The sequence below is a fragment of the Sebastes fasciatus genome, chromosome 15 (assembly GCF_043250625.1).
Source record: "Sebastes fasciatus isolate fSebFas1 chromosome 15, fSebFas1.pri, whole genome shotgun sequence".
NCBI classification, from domain to species: Eukaryota; Metazoa; Chordata; class Actinopteri; order Perciformes; family Sebastidae; genus Sebastes; species Sebastes fasciatus.
This window is the reverse complement of record NC_133809.1, coordinates 10,355,989-10,369,806: the sequence shown is the minus strand read 5'-3', so window position 1 is coordinate 10,369,806 and position 13,818 is coordinate 10,355,989. Positions and strand designations below refer to the sequence as shown.

At 38.2% G+C, this 13,818-nt stretch overlaps 2 protein-coding genes and 3 gene segments (V, D, J or C); 3 read left to right on the top strand and 2 right to left on the bottom strand.

The window, feature by feature from the left end:
• LOC141783884 (immunoglobulin kappa light chain-like) overlaps positions 1-13,818 on the bottom strand; it is a 203,016-nt gene that overhangs the window by 38,862 nt on the left and 150,336 nt on the right. The gene's annotated exons all lie outside the window — the stretch shown is intronic.
• The window catches only part of LOC141783883 (Ig kappa chain V-III region MOPC 63-like), a 172,987-nt gene that overhangs the window by 15,746 nt on the left and 143,423 nt on the right, over positions 1-13,818 (bottom strand).
• Positions 1-13,818, top strand: part of LOC141783881 (Ig kappa chain V-III region MOPC 63-like) — a 144,258-nt gene that overhangs the window by 59,232 nt on the left and 71,208 nt on the right.
• The window catches only part of LOC141783880 (Ig kappa chain V-III region MOPC 63-like), a 48,825-nt gene that overhangs the window by 9,738 nt on the left and 25,269 nt on the right, over positions 1-13,818 (top strand).
• elavl1a (ELAV like RNA binding protein 1a) lies at positions 1,656-13,359 on the top strand. Of its 5 annotated transcripts, none has more exons than XM_074661472.1 (7): positions 1,656-1,808; positions 5,503-5,563; positions 7,860-8,060; positions 8,516-8,619; positions 9,210-9,372; positions 9,500-9,725; positions 10,394-13,359. In XM_074661472.1, the coding sequence occupies exons 2-7, from the start codon at positions 5,527-5,529 to the stop codon at positions 10,716-10,718; spliced, it is 1,056 nt and encodes a 351-aa protein (XP_074517573.1). In that variant the 5' UTR covers positions 1,656-1,808; positions 5,503-5,526; the 3' UTR covers positions 10,719-13,359. The 5 variants fall into 5 exon arrangements, with proteins under 5 accessions (XP_074517573.1, XP_074517575.1, XP_074517577.1 ...); XM_074661474.1 differs by having other exon boundaries at positions 1,657-1,808; positions 5,503-5,562; positions 7,868-8,060; positions 10,394-11,951; XM_074661475.1 differs by lacking the exon at positions 1,656-1,808 and adding an exon at positions 2,270-2,439 and having other exon boundaries at positions 5,503-5,562; positions 7,868-8,060; positions 10,394-11,951.

The following is a 13,818-nucleotide window of genomic DNA, read 5'->3' as shown; positions in this document are numbered from 1 at the left end:
ATAAAAAAATATGCCATTAAATGAAACAAATATAATATTAAAAATAAATATAGGCATTAATTAATTAAAATGTACTGCCCCCTCCTTTGCATAATGAGGCAGAAATGCATTAATAAATATATCATGCATAAATAAATACATACAATTTAATGATGAAAAAAATTCATTTAAAAGTTAATATAAATAAATAAATAAAAAGGAAATTAAATTGAAGAGTAAATGGATAGATGAATTAATACAAAGATAAATAAATTAAGAAGCAAATTAAAACAGAAATATAAATGTCACATTTTATCAATTAATTAATGCCTACATTTTATTTTCAATAGTATTTTTGATTCACTTAATGGCATATTTATCTATGGAGTCATTCATTTTTTTATTTTTATTTTGGCAGGTTCCGTTCTCCATATTTTCCACTGTTGGACCAACACAGGTAATGTAACATAGATCAAATCATATATCTGATGATGTGTCTGTTACTGCATGGTTTATTTGCAATTAATCTGTATTAATATTTCCAATTAAAATGCTTATAGAGCTAACATTGTTGGTCTCCATAAGATTACAATTCCTTACAAACTGTGCAAATTGCACCCGAACAAATAGCATATTCTTTCGGTGTGATTGGGTATCATAGATTTCTGAATGAACTGAATATATGACAGCAACACACTGTTTAGGCATTTTAGTTGATGAAAAATTAAATTGGAAAAAACATATACATTTTATTTGTAATAAAACTGTGAAGTCACTAGGAATCATCAGTAAACTAAGAAGTTTCACAAATGTTTCTTGTTTATTAACCTTATATTATTCCATGATTTATCCCTATTTGATTTATGGTAATATTGTTTGGGCAAATACGTACCCCTCCAATCTTCATAAACTTCATTTGTTGCAAAAACGATTTGTAAGACTAGCAACTTTGTCAAACTCTAAGGAGGCCTCTGCTCCACTGTTCAGGAAACTGAACATTCTTTCAGTTTATGACATAGATATTCATCAGATATGTGTGTTTATATATAAATATATGTTCTTGCCTTCTTCTTCTTTACCATCATCGTTTAGCAACTTCTTTAAATCTAATTCTCAAATTCATTCACATTAATCATCTTCACCTGGACATGGCCAGTACTCCCTAAGATTTCATGGTGTACAAATATGGAACACCAAAATACATGTTATCAAAAGCTTGTTATCCGTAGAACATTTTAAAAGGAAATTATCATCACATTTAATTATGTCTAATTATCTTTGGATATGTTTCGATATATTTTCTTTTCTTCTGTACTGTTTTTTGTATGTATTGTTTTTATTGGATTGTTTTCCACTGTTTGGTTAGGTTTTTCTGCACATTTTGTGTACTGTTTAACTTTTGTTGTATTTTTAAAATTATGTTAGTTTAGATCTTTTTTTCTTTTTTGTTATTGTTTTTTCTCTCTCCTGAGGTTGGGGGTAGAGGTCCTTTGTGTAAGCCTGTGGCTTCTTGACCTCTCCTGACATATTTCTTGTTTTTTTTCATTGACTGGATTTTGTGCAGTTTTATATATGTGCAAATAAATAAATAAATAAATAGCTCTATCTTGTTGTTTTCGGAGAGCATGTTGACCACGCTGTCTGTTCTGCAGAGGCGTGGCTGCTGGCCGCTGGCCGGCGGAGAGTGGGCGTGGTGGTTTTTGTCACGTCGCTCCTTCCTTCCTCGCTTTCTTTACTACGTGAGGCTGCCTTGGAGGGAACGTCGCTAAGAAAAGGATAACTAGGAGAAGGGAGCATAAACAACAACAACAACTACCCTCTAAAAGCTGGTAATGCTTCAATGCTTCCAAAAGCTTCTCAGCTGTATTATATATATATATATATATATATAGATATATGTGTGTCGACGTGTTTTAGGGTTATAGGAAGATGCGAATGACCGCCATGTTGCTCTGGCGGCCCTTGGAGCCGTTACTTAGCTTAGCGGTGGCTAAAGTTAGCCGTCGGTTAGCTTAGCGTTAGCCTTTGGTTAGCCTAACGGTAGCTAACGTTAGCCTTTGGAGCCGTTGGTTAGTTTAGCGGTGGCTAACGTTAGCTGTTGGTTAGCTTAGCGGTGGCTAACGTTGGTTAGCTTGGTGGTAGCTAACGTTAGCCTTTGGAGCCCTTGGTTAGCTTAGCGGTAGCTAACGTTAGCCTTTGGTTAGCTTAGCGCTAGCTAGCGTTAGCCTTTGGTTAGCTTAGCGGTAGCTAACGTTAGCCTCGGAGCCGTTGCTTAGCTCAGCGGTGGCTAACGTTAGCCTCCGTGGCCTGTTAGCAGGCAGCTGGGGTTTGGGCGCGGGGACATTCATCTGAAGCTCTCTAAACTAGTGGCCCGGTGCTTTACATTAGCTAACCGGGAGGACGTATGGCCACGTAATCTAATGTTCTTCAGCTACATGGTGGACGTGTGTTTCTCTGGAGGTACTGTAGTGTATAATGCTGGTATTGTGTCCTGTTTTTAGTCGCACCTGGTTGGACACATGTTTACCCTTCTCATTAGAGGAGGCAGTGAGCATGCAGCTGGCTAACATGCTAATAACGCTAAACAGGCCTCTGCACGTTCACGAGTTGGGGGTCTAGCTAACTCGTGAAATTGATGTGCTCTTGGCCAGTAATAAAAAACAAAGGTATGTGGCTGCAGAAGACAATGTCAAAGCTATTTATGTAGTAATTTTAAAGTTAACCGCCTTTAATGGCCCAATATGTGACGTTAACCTGAAGGCAATGTCGCCCGTTTGCAGCACTGGATACACATCTGCTTCAGCTGCTGTCTCAGAGCAAAAGAGTAATGTTACTCATCCAGAGAAAGCAAGACAAGCTGCGAGACACTTAGCTGTTGTTTCCACTGTAGTTTGCAGTTATTCACTCTAATAATGTACGTCCAAAATACTGACCTAAGCCTCATGCCACAGCTCCAATCTGACACGCCTCTTTCCACTGGATACTGAACAACATAACAGCACACTAAGACTAGTTTGACACTAGTGCTTATTACTTAAAAATGTAGGGGGAAAAGTATAGAAAAATACTTCCTTTCATCGCCATCATATTCATTGATATTATTCTTTTTAATTCCTTAAAATTAGCCCTGGTTGTGAGGATCCAACAGGAGGTTTCCATCTTTTATGTTTACCATGATAACACTGTGGTTATGCCAGCAACATTTAATACAACCTTTAAATTGGTAACTGTACACAGCAAATAGGTGGTGGCATCCATCCATCCATCCATCTTCAACCGCTTATCTGGGATCGGGTCAGCTCCAGCAGGGGACCCCAAACTTCCCTTTCCCGGGCCACATTAACCAGCTCTGACTGGGGGATCCCGAGGCGTTCCCAGGCCAGAGTAGAGATATAATCTCTCCACCTAGTCCTGGGTCTTCCCCGTGGTCTCTTCCCAGCTGGTCGTGCCTGGAACACCTCCCAAGGGAGGCGCCCAGGAGGCATCCGTGCTAGATGCCCGAACCACCTCAACTGGCTCCTTTCGACGCAAAGGAGCAAGGACTCTACTCCGAGTCCCTCACGGATGACTGAGCTTCTTACCCTATCTCTAAGGGAGACGCCAGCCACCCTCCTGAGGAAACCCATTTCGGCCGCTTGCACCCGCGACCTCGTTCTTTCGGTCATGACAGGGTGGTGGCATCCAGCTTTTTGTATTGGCAAAGGTGTGAGAGTAAATGGCTGCCAACCTCTGTGTATGTTCTGTTTTATCCAATTTGACAGTCACATGAGACTCGGGATGTCACGGTACCAGAAATCTAGTAGTCGATACCAATACCAGTAAATGTACACGATTCTCGATACCACGGTAAAAAAAACCCAATAAATCCAATGTAATTCAACACGCACTCCTTTATTAAAACATTTGAACATTACAAAAAACAGAAGCATGTAGCCTTAAAGTAATAAATAAAAAGAAACGTCTATTAACATTGCAAAACAGAACAGTGGCATGTAGCCTTCAAGTATTTAAAAGAAACACTCTTATCTGGATGTCTGTCTTAGAGGTGCTTTGCTAAATTGGAAGTATTTCCTCCTTTGGAAAGAAAAGCACGACGGCACCGTTACTGCACCGCATACTGTTTTTTGCGAATCTATTATTACTCCTTGTAAATCCGCCTCGAACGCAAAGTACTTCCATACCCGACTCTTGCTACTTGTTTTCTCAACGAGTTGAAGTGGAGGTAGCGCTGCAGCAGCTGCCATCTTTCACGTCTTGTGTTGTTGTTGTTTTCTTCCGTGCTGTTACGTCATTTCACGGCAGATGAGAACACTTGTTGTGTATACTGCCCCCATTAGATCCGGAAGAATCGCATCTCCAGTACCTCCGCTCCGGTACCAAATGACCATTACAGGCATCGTTCGGTACCCACATTGTTGGAATTTTGGTACCGAGTCGGTTCTCGTGACATCCCTACATGAGACTGACCACCAAGCTGAACTGGCTAAAGCTACAATCCAGAAAAGTCAATACTGCAGATCACACAAGCCAGCATAAGCTGCCCGGTTACATGCTGACTAATTTCATGATACAGTAGCGGTAACCAACCGATATGGCTCAAAACTACAGCGAGAAGCCCTGTACACTCTGCAACATACAGGAAATAATGGCAGCATGCAATGCAAACAGTACAGATTGATCACTAGAAGAAGAAGCCAGTTGTAATCTGCAGAAATTAAAGGCACAATTCAACTGGAAGAGCCTTTTAAGCTATATAATATAGGGATACACCAATCTAACTTTTTTAGTCCCGGTAGCGATAACTGGGTTTTGGCTATGAGACGATACCGAGTACTGTCCGATACCAGTGTTTAATTAATGAGCTGTATGCCTCACTGTGTGTAAGTGACTGGGATCATTCTTTTATGTGTAAGGCAACATCGGGCTTGACTTAAACACTGCTTTCTTAACTTTGTAAAACAAAATGTGACAAATACATACATAGATATACATTTATTTAATTGTTATTTATTATTAAAATAATAAATCGTACCCTAGCAACTTGGCAAAAAAAACTTCAAAATTTACAGGAATTACAATTCAAATGTAAACCTTTTTAATGCAACAGCATATTGGTCAAAACTTTAACAGTAATCAAAATTACAGTATATAATATATATATATAGTATATTAACATGAAATCAAATTGAATAGCTTTGAAATCAAATTGAATAGCTTGGCCCGATTTTCACCGATATCCGATCACGTATTGGTATCGGTGCATCCCTAATAAAATAGTTATCTGGGAGGTCTGCCCTACTTTTTGTTGAACTTTTCCATATGGGGCCCTCAAAGACTTGAAAACCATGTGGAACTATTATATAGATTTCTGGTGATTTTGTGTGTTTACTTCTTGAAAAAACAGGTGTTTGTCACCCATTTGGTTGTCAAGTGTATGTCTTTTTAATGTTGTGTTCTTCAGATGGCAAGTTTGATAGGTTGCTCACTGCCACGTTGACCGAGTTGTTTTGATTTTGTCTTCAGCCTCAGGAGCAGTGAAGTGTCTTCATGGCAGTTCGTCGAGGACACATTAAGTACTTGAAAGTGAGTATGAGATCTCGGCACCCATTTCAAACAGCACTGCAGTATGTGACCTTATCAACTGAATATTAACAGTACGACCAGATATTTCTGGTGTCGATGTGGTTTGCAAAGAATTGAATGCTCAAGTCCTGTTATGTGATGGCAAGAAATTTGGCTGCAGGAAATGTTCCTACTCTAAAAGGATGTCACAACTGTACACAGTGATCTGTTGTTATTTTGCTGGAACTAATGATTTGAAATGAGACGGCATTAAGAGAAATCTAAAACACTCACACATGCCAGCTCCCGCCAGCTATGCCCATGTTTACTGGTTTAATACAGGACTCCCATTCATCCTCTCAGGCAGTGTATCTTGCCCACCAGAATACACAATCGCAACCCTTCTCTTGCATGAATGGACCTCTGTCAGGTTGACCGCTAGACTGGTCCCCTTTCAGGCCTGATCCCGTTTCAGCCACCAGGACACGCTCTGCTGAACAGATAGCGGAAGCAACTTTTTAAAAAAAGTATTTTGAAGTCAGGCTCTGTTCTTGTTGTGGGCACTTTACATTGTCAACTAAACTGATTTCAGACCCTATAGACTGGTTATCAGACTAGACTGCAGACCGACATGTGACTGAGGTCATCTGGTGTTAAAAGAGTTACTTACCTACTTTGCAAATGTAAAACTTGTGCTGCATGTGTCCTTTATATTGCATGACATTCCGTAGTTTAAATTTCAAGCTGGCTTAGTGTTAACCACTAGCTACATTGAGACAAATTTGCAGTTTAAATCCAGTCACATGCTTGTGTAATATAATTAGTTACCATTATGTGGCCTTTAAAGCATTTATCCCCTGGTTTTCTGTTGCATTGAAAACTGTAATTACATTGCATGGGCATACTTGTCCCTTTTCGACCAAAAATGTACCAGGAATTATGGAACATTACTTTTTGTGTTTGGACCACATTTGAAGAGCTGTGAAGATAAGGCAAATTAGATGAATGGCGGTTTAAAAAACTGTCTTTCAAACACAAGGAAACGACGACGCAGCAGCGTCATCATGTTTTTTTATTTCTTTTTTTTATTTACTGTGGTGTGACTCTGTATGTCTCTTTTTCATTCATTCATTATATTCAACTCAAACATCAGAGACAGAAAGGGCTTTGGAAATTACCACTCCTGTACTAAGGCTATGCCATATGGCCAAATCATGATATAAGTAATTTTATATCTCGATAATAGTGTCTATACTAAAACCTTTATTTAACTAGGAAGTCATATTGAGATTAAAACTTCTTTTACAAGTGAAACCTAGCCAAGACAGGGTCAAATAAGAGCACCCAACACATAACAAGTCAAAAACATTGAATCATAACAGCAACAATAGGAAATATAGGTATACATCATGATATATATATATATACATATATATATATATCATTCAATAACTAAATAGTTTATATGAAATAAGCACATGGTAAAGCCTATTTTTGTATACTACTGTGTGAATTAAATACATGACAAATGAAAAGTACTGAGTATTTTCTAACTTTAAGAACTTGGGTGTAAAATAAACATACGTTTTAAGTGAAATTACAGAAAAAATAAAAATAAATATAGGCTTAGCTTATGTCACGATAGAAACAATATAGAAAAATATATATACGATAGACATTTTTATTTAGTTTTGACGTCATATTGCCCAGCCATACTCCTGGACAAGGGACCTTTTCGTTTAGGAACTAAACGTAGTTCCCGGTTCCTCCAGTCAAATAGTAATTCTATTTACTTTTCATGAATTTGCTTAATACTTAAGAGGTTAACCACAAACGCATCTTTTTTAAAGAGTAGAAGCGGGAATTTTTTTTTTTCAATTTTAAGTATTCATTTTCTTTTCAGTTTCTTTAGTCTTATTAGTGTTTGTGCAGCAAAACCTTTTTAAGACCCGTGGAGGGCTCCAACTAATGATTATTTAATTATGGATTAATTTGCTGAATGATTTATCAATTAATTGATTAACTGCTTTATCTATAAAATCTTGGAAAATAGTGAAAAATGCCCACTATAGATTCCCAGAGCCAGCATGTCGTATTGTTTTATTCCACCAACAGTCATCAATTCAAAGATTTATTAAGATTTTTATCGTATGTGGAAAAGAAAATATCGAATCGTCAAGGTTTTAGAAGCAGCGACCACTTAATGTTTGGCCTTTTTGCTTGAAAAATGTTGCTTTTCTGTCGAACAAAAGATCAGCTAATCGTTTCAGCTCTAGATCTGCGCACCCTGGGTACTTATCTTGCTTTGCGTTTTCTGGCCCACCAGGCCGACTTGCAGGAGGTGTATGACATGTCGAACGGTTACGAAGACCACATGGGAGGGGACGATGGGAAGGACTCCAAGACCAACCTGATAGTGAACTACCTGCCTCAGAGCATGTCGCAGGACGAGCTGCGGAGCCTCTTCACCAGCATCGGAGAAGTGGAGTCTGCCAAGCTGATACGAGACAAAGTCGCAGGTATGCTCCTCTCTGAAGCAATAAGACCTGTGACAGACCAGATGGACGCTTAAACACAAGAGTTTGTTTTAAAAGATTAGTTACAACCTCTCAATATGTGGTGGTTCAGTTTTATCACTTAAAGAATGGCCTATCACTCATTTTCAAATGACCTTTATTGGCAGGATATCTATTTTCTGGCTCCTCAGTGATTTTTATAATGTAATTTTATTTAAAAGACATCTCAAATTGATTTCCTGTTTGAGTTGGGTAGTAGTTTGCTCAGTTTTTCCACCACCATAGACTTGTTTTATTTATTCCAACCAGTCCTGTAGACAGTCTTTGTTTGTTTGTTTAGACAAGCATGCAATGTTAAGATTTGTTTTTGTTTTTAAATATTTATTTGTTTGCAGATTTTTTTGAACTATACAACGTTTTTTTGTTTTATTTTATTGTTTTCCTTTTTTTTTCTCTAGGCCACAGTTTAGGGTACGGATTTGTTAACTATCTTAACCCTAGTGATGCAGACAGAGCTATCAGTACTCTGAATGGACTAAGGCTACAGTCCAAAACTATCAAGGTAACGTGCAATAAGGTTGTCTACAATTCTCAAACCAAAGATGTCATGTCATATAACTCCTGTGGCTCCTGTGCTGTCCGCTAACTAGCTAGTACATGTCAGCCCGAGGAAGTGATACTGCTTTTACAGCTCACTTACTGCCCAATCTGACATGTCTGTTGAGTTTGACTTTAATCTTACTTATTTTATTTGACACATTCTGTCAAATTCAATGTATTTCATGTATTTAATTCCTAAAAAAAGTACCTTTTCAATCAGTTTGATTTCATTTTTTTTGTTGCTGTAGTGTTCTTTTATGCTTATAATTTTTGCTCAGACTGAAGACTTAATACCTGAAACCAATTATCAGATAATTTTATTTAGTTTTCTTTTATAGTCCAAAAGTTTGAATAAATAAACAAAACATTTCAGTTGCATTAGTTGATGAATGTAACTTATAAAACACAGATATAATTGCAAAAATTGCTAAATTGTCAACAGTTCCATAGATTTAAGTACTCATTGTACTTTCAATAGTTTTTTTGTTACTTTGTTTTGTACATATGCATCAGTAGAGTATTAATCGGGCAATTGTTGCTTCCTGTTGCTAGGTTTCATACGCACGGCCCAGCTCTGATACTATAAAGGATGCCAACCTGTATATCAGCGGCCTGCCGAAGGCCATGTCCCAGAAGGATGTGGAGGACATGTTTTCACGTTATGGACACATCATTAACTCCCGTGTACTTGTTGACCAGGCCACAGGTACTACAGGTAAATGACTTCCTTATCGTTCAAAAATTCTCTTCAGTAACATATAGTGCCTTTTGTTAAAAAAAAAAACTGTAGTTATGCTGCTTGTATGAGAATTGGCAGTCACCAGCTGCTGTCTTGTACCCAGGGGCGTCCCGCGGCGTGGCTTTTATCAGGTTTGACAAGCGGGCAGAGGCTGAGGAGGCCGTCAAAAACCTGAACGGCCAAAAACCACCTGGAGCATCTGAGCCGATCGTAGTGAAATTTGCTGCCAATCCAAACCAGGTGAAGAACACGCAGATCATCTCTCAGCTCTACCACAACCAGTCCCGGCGCTTCGGAGGGCCCGTACACCACCAGGCACAGCGGTTTAGGTAAGAGAAGTTGTGAACGTTTACATTCACTGAAAAGGACTTGATCTTACTTTAAGCCACAACTAGTTTCAGACAGAGAGACGACATTTGAACCTTTTGTTCTGCGATATAAAATAGGTCGGTAAATATCCCACTCGTGAATTTTCAAGCTTTTACGTGTCTTAAAAGAGGTGGTCGCTAACAAGTGGCTAAATGAGACTACTAAATGTCATCACTTCGACTCGTCTGCCTTTACAGCCTCGTTGTGTATACTCGTGCTCAAGCGACCGTGGTGTAGTTGGTTTATAGCCCAACGTTAGCTTTTTACTTCCGGCAATTGCATTCACACTTCAAAAATTAAAAAAGTGGTGTTCATTTGTGGAGATTATCTTGCTGAACAAAGTGTGTAAGTATTATAAACATGTTTGCCACAGAGTTTTTTTTCTGCAATAATCCAAAACCCAATAGAAAAATCCCATTGGGTGTTTGTCAAGGGAACCAGTGCAATGCTAACTTCCTGGTTGGTCTTCTTCCCTTCACCACTCTATTAATAGAGAACATAATCATTAGTTGTGGCCCTAAAATAAACTGGTCATTATATTACTAAAGAAACTGTTGTGGTAGTAACAGACTTTCACTTTGTTTTCAATGTTATTGATTAATCCACAAGTAAACATTGTCATTTCCAGGTTCTCCCCCATGGGCGTTGATCACATGAGCAGTGTGGGAAGTGTCAGCGTCCCCGGGAACTCCACCTCCGGCTGGTGCATCTTCATCTACAACCTGGGCCAAGACGCCGACGAGAGCATCCTCTGGCAGATGTTTGGCCCCTTCGGCGCCGTCACCAACGTCAAGGTGATCCGCGACTTCAACACCAACAAGTGCAAGGGGTTCGGCTTCGTCACCATGACGAACTACGAGGAGGCGGCCATGGCCATCGCCAGCCTGAACGGCTATCGGCTCGGAGACAAGATCCTGCAAGTGTCCTTTAAGACCAGCAAGGGCCACAAGTAGAGAGAGCTAGACATTCGGGTGTAGAGGAGAGATGGGAATGACCTGCGCCAGGCTTTTATAGCAGAGAGCAGAAGTATTCATAGTCTGGCACATCTGTTTGGGTTTTAGTGTATTCAGAGTTAAACGAGATGTTCACTCTTCTGCACCTTTGTACTTGTCTAAAAGTGTTTAGGCTGTTTTTTTTTTTTTTTTCATCATTATACTCATGCTTGGGGCTTGAGGACACTCAGTAGTTTTAATTTTTAGTGAGGGGATGATGAGGCCAAAATCCCATGACACCCCCCCAAGATAACTTTTTGAAAATTATCTAAAAAGCTAAAATACTGTCCGTATGTGTTGCATGTATAACTGTGTCGACTAGATAAAGGAGGCAGTGGTTCTGAGCAGTGCACTAAAAGATATGCTGCCCCACAAATAGTCCTCCAAGTGTTGACATTTTCGTCTAAAGAAGGTGAGGAACAATATTTTGCTCGTAGCCAGTGGTTGTTTCGTTTTGGGAAAGCAGTGCTCTGTTCTGGATCCTCATCATAAGTAGAAATAGATGCCTTAAATTATCATCCAGTGGACACACAGACCTACAATACCGCTCACTGTCTTGAGTCAATCTAAGAGCAACGCACTTTTAACCAATCCGCTTTAGGTTACTATAAATATCAGTCTTTTTGATGTTAATCTATGACTTTTTCCTCACCCTCCTACCAGGTTAACAATTTTAAACATAACAAGCTGGAGGGAAATGTTTTTGTTTTATTATCCCTGTGTAAAGTGTCTTTTTATTATTTCAGGAGAGTCCTGTTGAATATGAACCCCAGTCAATGAGTAGGGAATTGAGATGGACCAAAGGCAGGGAGAGATTTGATCCTATTACCAGAAGAGTTTCTGAGCAGATTTAAGGTAAATTTATACCTTTTTTTTGTTTTATTTTAAGAGGTACTAAGGATATATCTGACTGAGAGCAACATCACTTTAACTCAGTATGTCGTTCTGTTTTCTTTTATTTCGAGTTAATTTTTTTGTTTTGAATATTTCTTTCTTTCTGAAGGCATCGATTTCTATTTGTTACAATGTAAGTTACAAACTTGTTTTAACGAGTGCTTATCTCAAGTTTGGAGACAAATGAATGGCCTTTGTTATTGATTTCAGTTTTGATTTGCTTTCTTTTCTTCCTTTCTTTTGTTTTTGGTTGTTTCACTTTGAGCATAAACCATTAAATTTTATTTCTTTTCGCCGAAAGTTTTGTTTGGTTTGTTTCTTTTTTTTATTTACCTTTTTTTAGATTTCGTTTGGAGTTTTGTTCTATTATTTTTCTAGTAGCAAATCTGCATTGTTGATAAAAGATCAAGAAAAACAGGCTGTTAGGAAAAACGTCTGAGACGGAAACAATATATGGACCAATGTTGGTTGTCAGAGAAAAGATTATTTAACCTGTACACAGACACTTGAAGAAAAGGGATTGTCCTGAAGACATTTCATGAAGTAACTTCTCTAAGATTGGCGTTTACGTTTGAACCACTTAACATAATTAGCAAGTTGAAGCTGTATGTTGACACCTTTGGTACAGTTGTCTTTTCAGCAGTTATTTATTGACATCTGGATCAGTAAATCTGTGTTTTAATACCCGGCATGTCAGCTAGTTTTCTAAAGTGAAACCAGATTTGTTGTTTGATATTTCAACATGGCAAATAAGTATACACCGTTCACTCAAAGATTTAGGCTTTCATACCCAAACCCATTGCTCCGATCTTTGTCTTATTACTTTTACTTGCTCAGTAAAACACTTTTTATATGATCCATTTAGAAAAGATCTTTGGCATATCACAGCTCTTCTTTAATCTTCTAATAGTGATGAATTTGGTAGATTGTCTTGTTCTCCAAGGTGGTTGAAAAGTTTACCATTACCATCGGTACCGTCTTTGTTCTTGATTTAACCTTACCACAAATTGAACAGAGGATCCACTTGGTGATAGTTACAAATATCAAATCATTTTTGGGAACAGTAATTGCTCACATTTATAAGGATTCACTTTTAAAAAACTTTTTTTCCCCCCCAGCAGTAATTCCCCTGATGCTTCTGTAAATGCCTCTTTAATCTGTGTGCCCCCTCTGAAAGGAGTATTTCCATTACAAGCTTCAGATTTTGGTCTTAAAAGTGCTTTTTAATTTAGTAATTCCATCTTATTTTTGTGTCACAATCCTTAACTTTGTGCAATATTTCGTGGCTTGCGCAAAGCAGGTAATAGAAAGTTGTTATAGTCGTGGACTGTCATCTTTTTTTATAATTTCTCTTTTCTACTGACGTTTTTATGTTACTGCTTAGTTTTTTCAGCAGTCTAGTTGGAATTGCATGAATGCCGCAAGCGTTTTTGTTTTAGGGGCAGTCAGAATAAACTGCATTCCGCCTTAATTTATAAGTGGGAATGGTGTATTTTACATCAGAGGAGGCGCAACTATTTATTTGACAATGTATGCGATCATACTTGTTACTTATTGGAGTGTTTTTTTTAATGGATTCTATTGTTTTCTTGGTTTTGAAGGACACTAAGTTGAAGTCCATTAAATGTCTTCTAACATTGGATCATTTCAATAAAAAAACACAGTGGCTTTTCAGAATTGAAAGAATTAAATGTCTCTTCAGAAGCTTATTGTGAATTTGCTGCAAGTGATTTTTATTGACAAATGCCACATGTGTGGACATGTGCATGCACAGTTGGACTTTTATTTTTTATATTTAATATTTTGTATGTTACATCAGTAAGCATTGTTGCAGAATGACTATTTCCTATTTTACAAATGAGCATGATGTGAGGGAACACATCTTGTATGTCAACTGGCCTTCAGCTCACCACATGATATTGGTCCAGTTATTACCTTCTGAGACCAGATGGGGGAGACATGTCTGCATATTTTCTCATGCAACATATTTACTGTAACTGACACCGCCATTCAACACTGACTACATTTTCTGCAGCATTTTTAGTGGCTGTTTGCATTTAATTTCCACTTCATGTTATAATTTAGTAAGGAGGAAAAACTGCCTTCACCTAAATAGAATATAACAATACAATTTCAGAAATGTTTTCCATCATTAAGGTTATCAGTA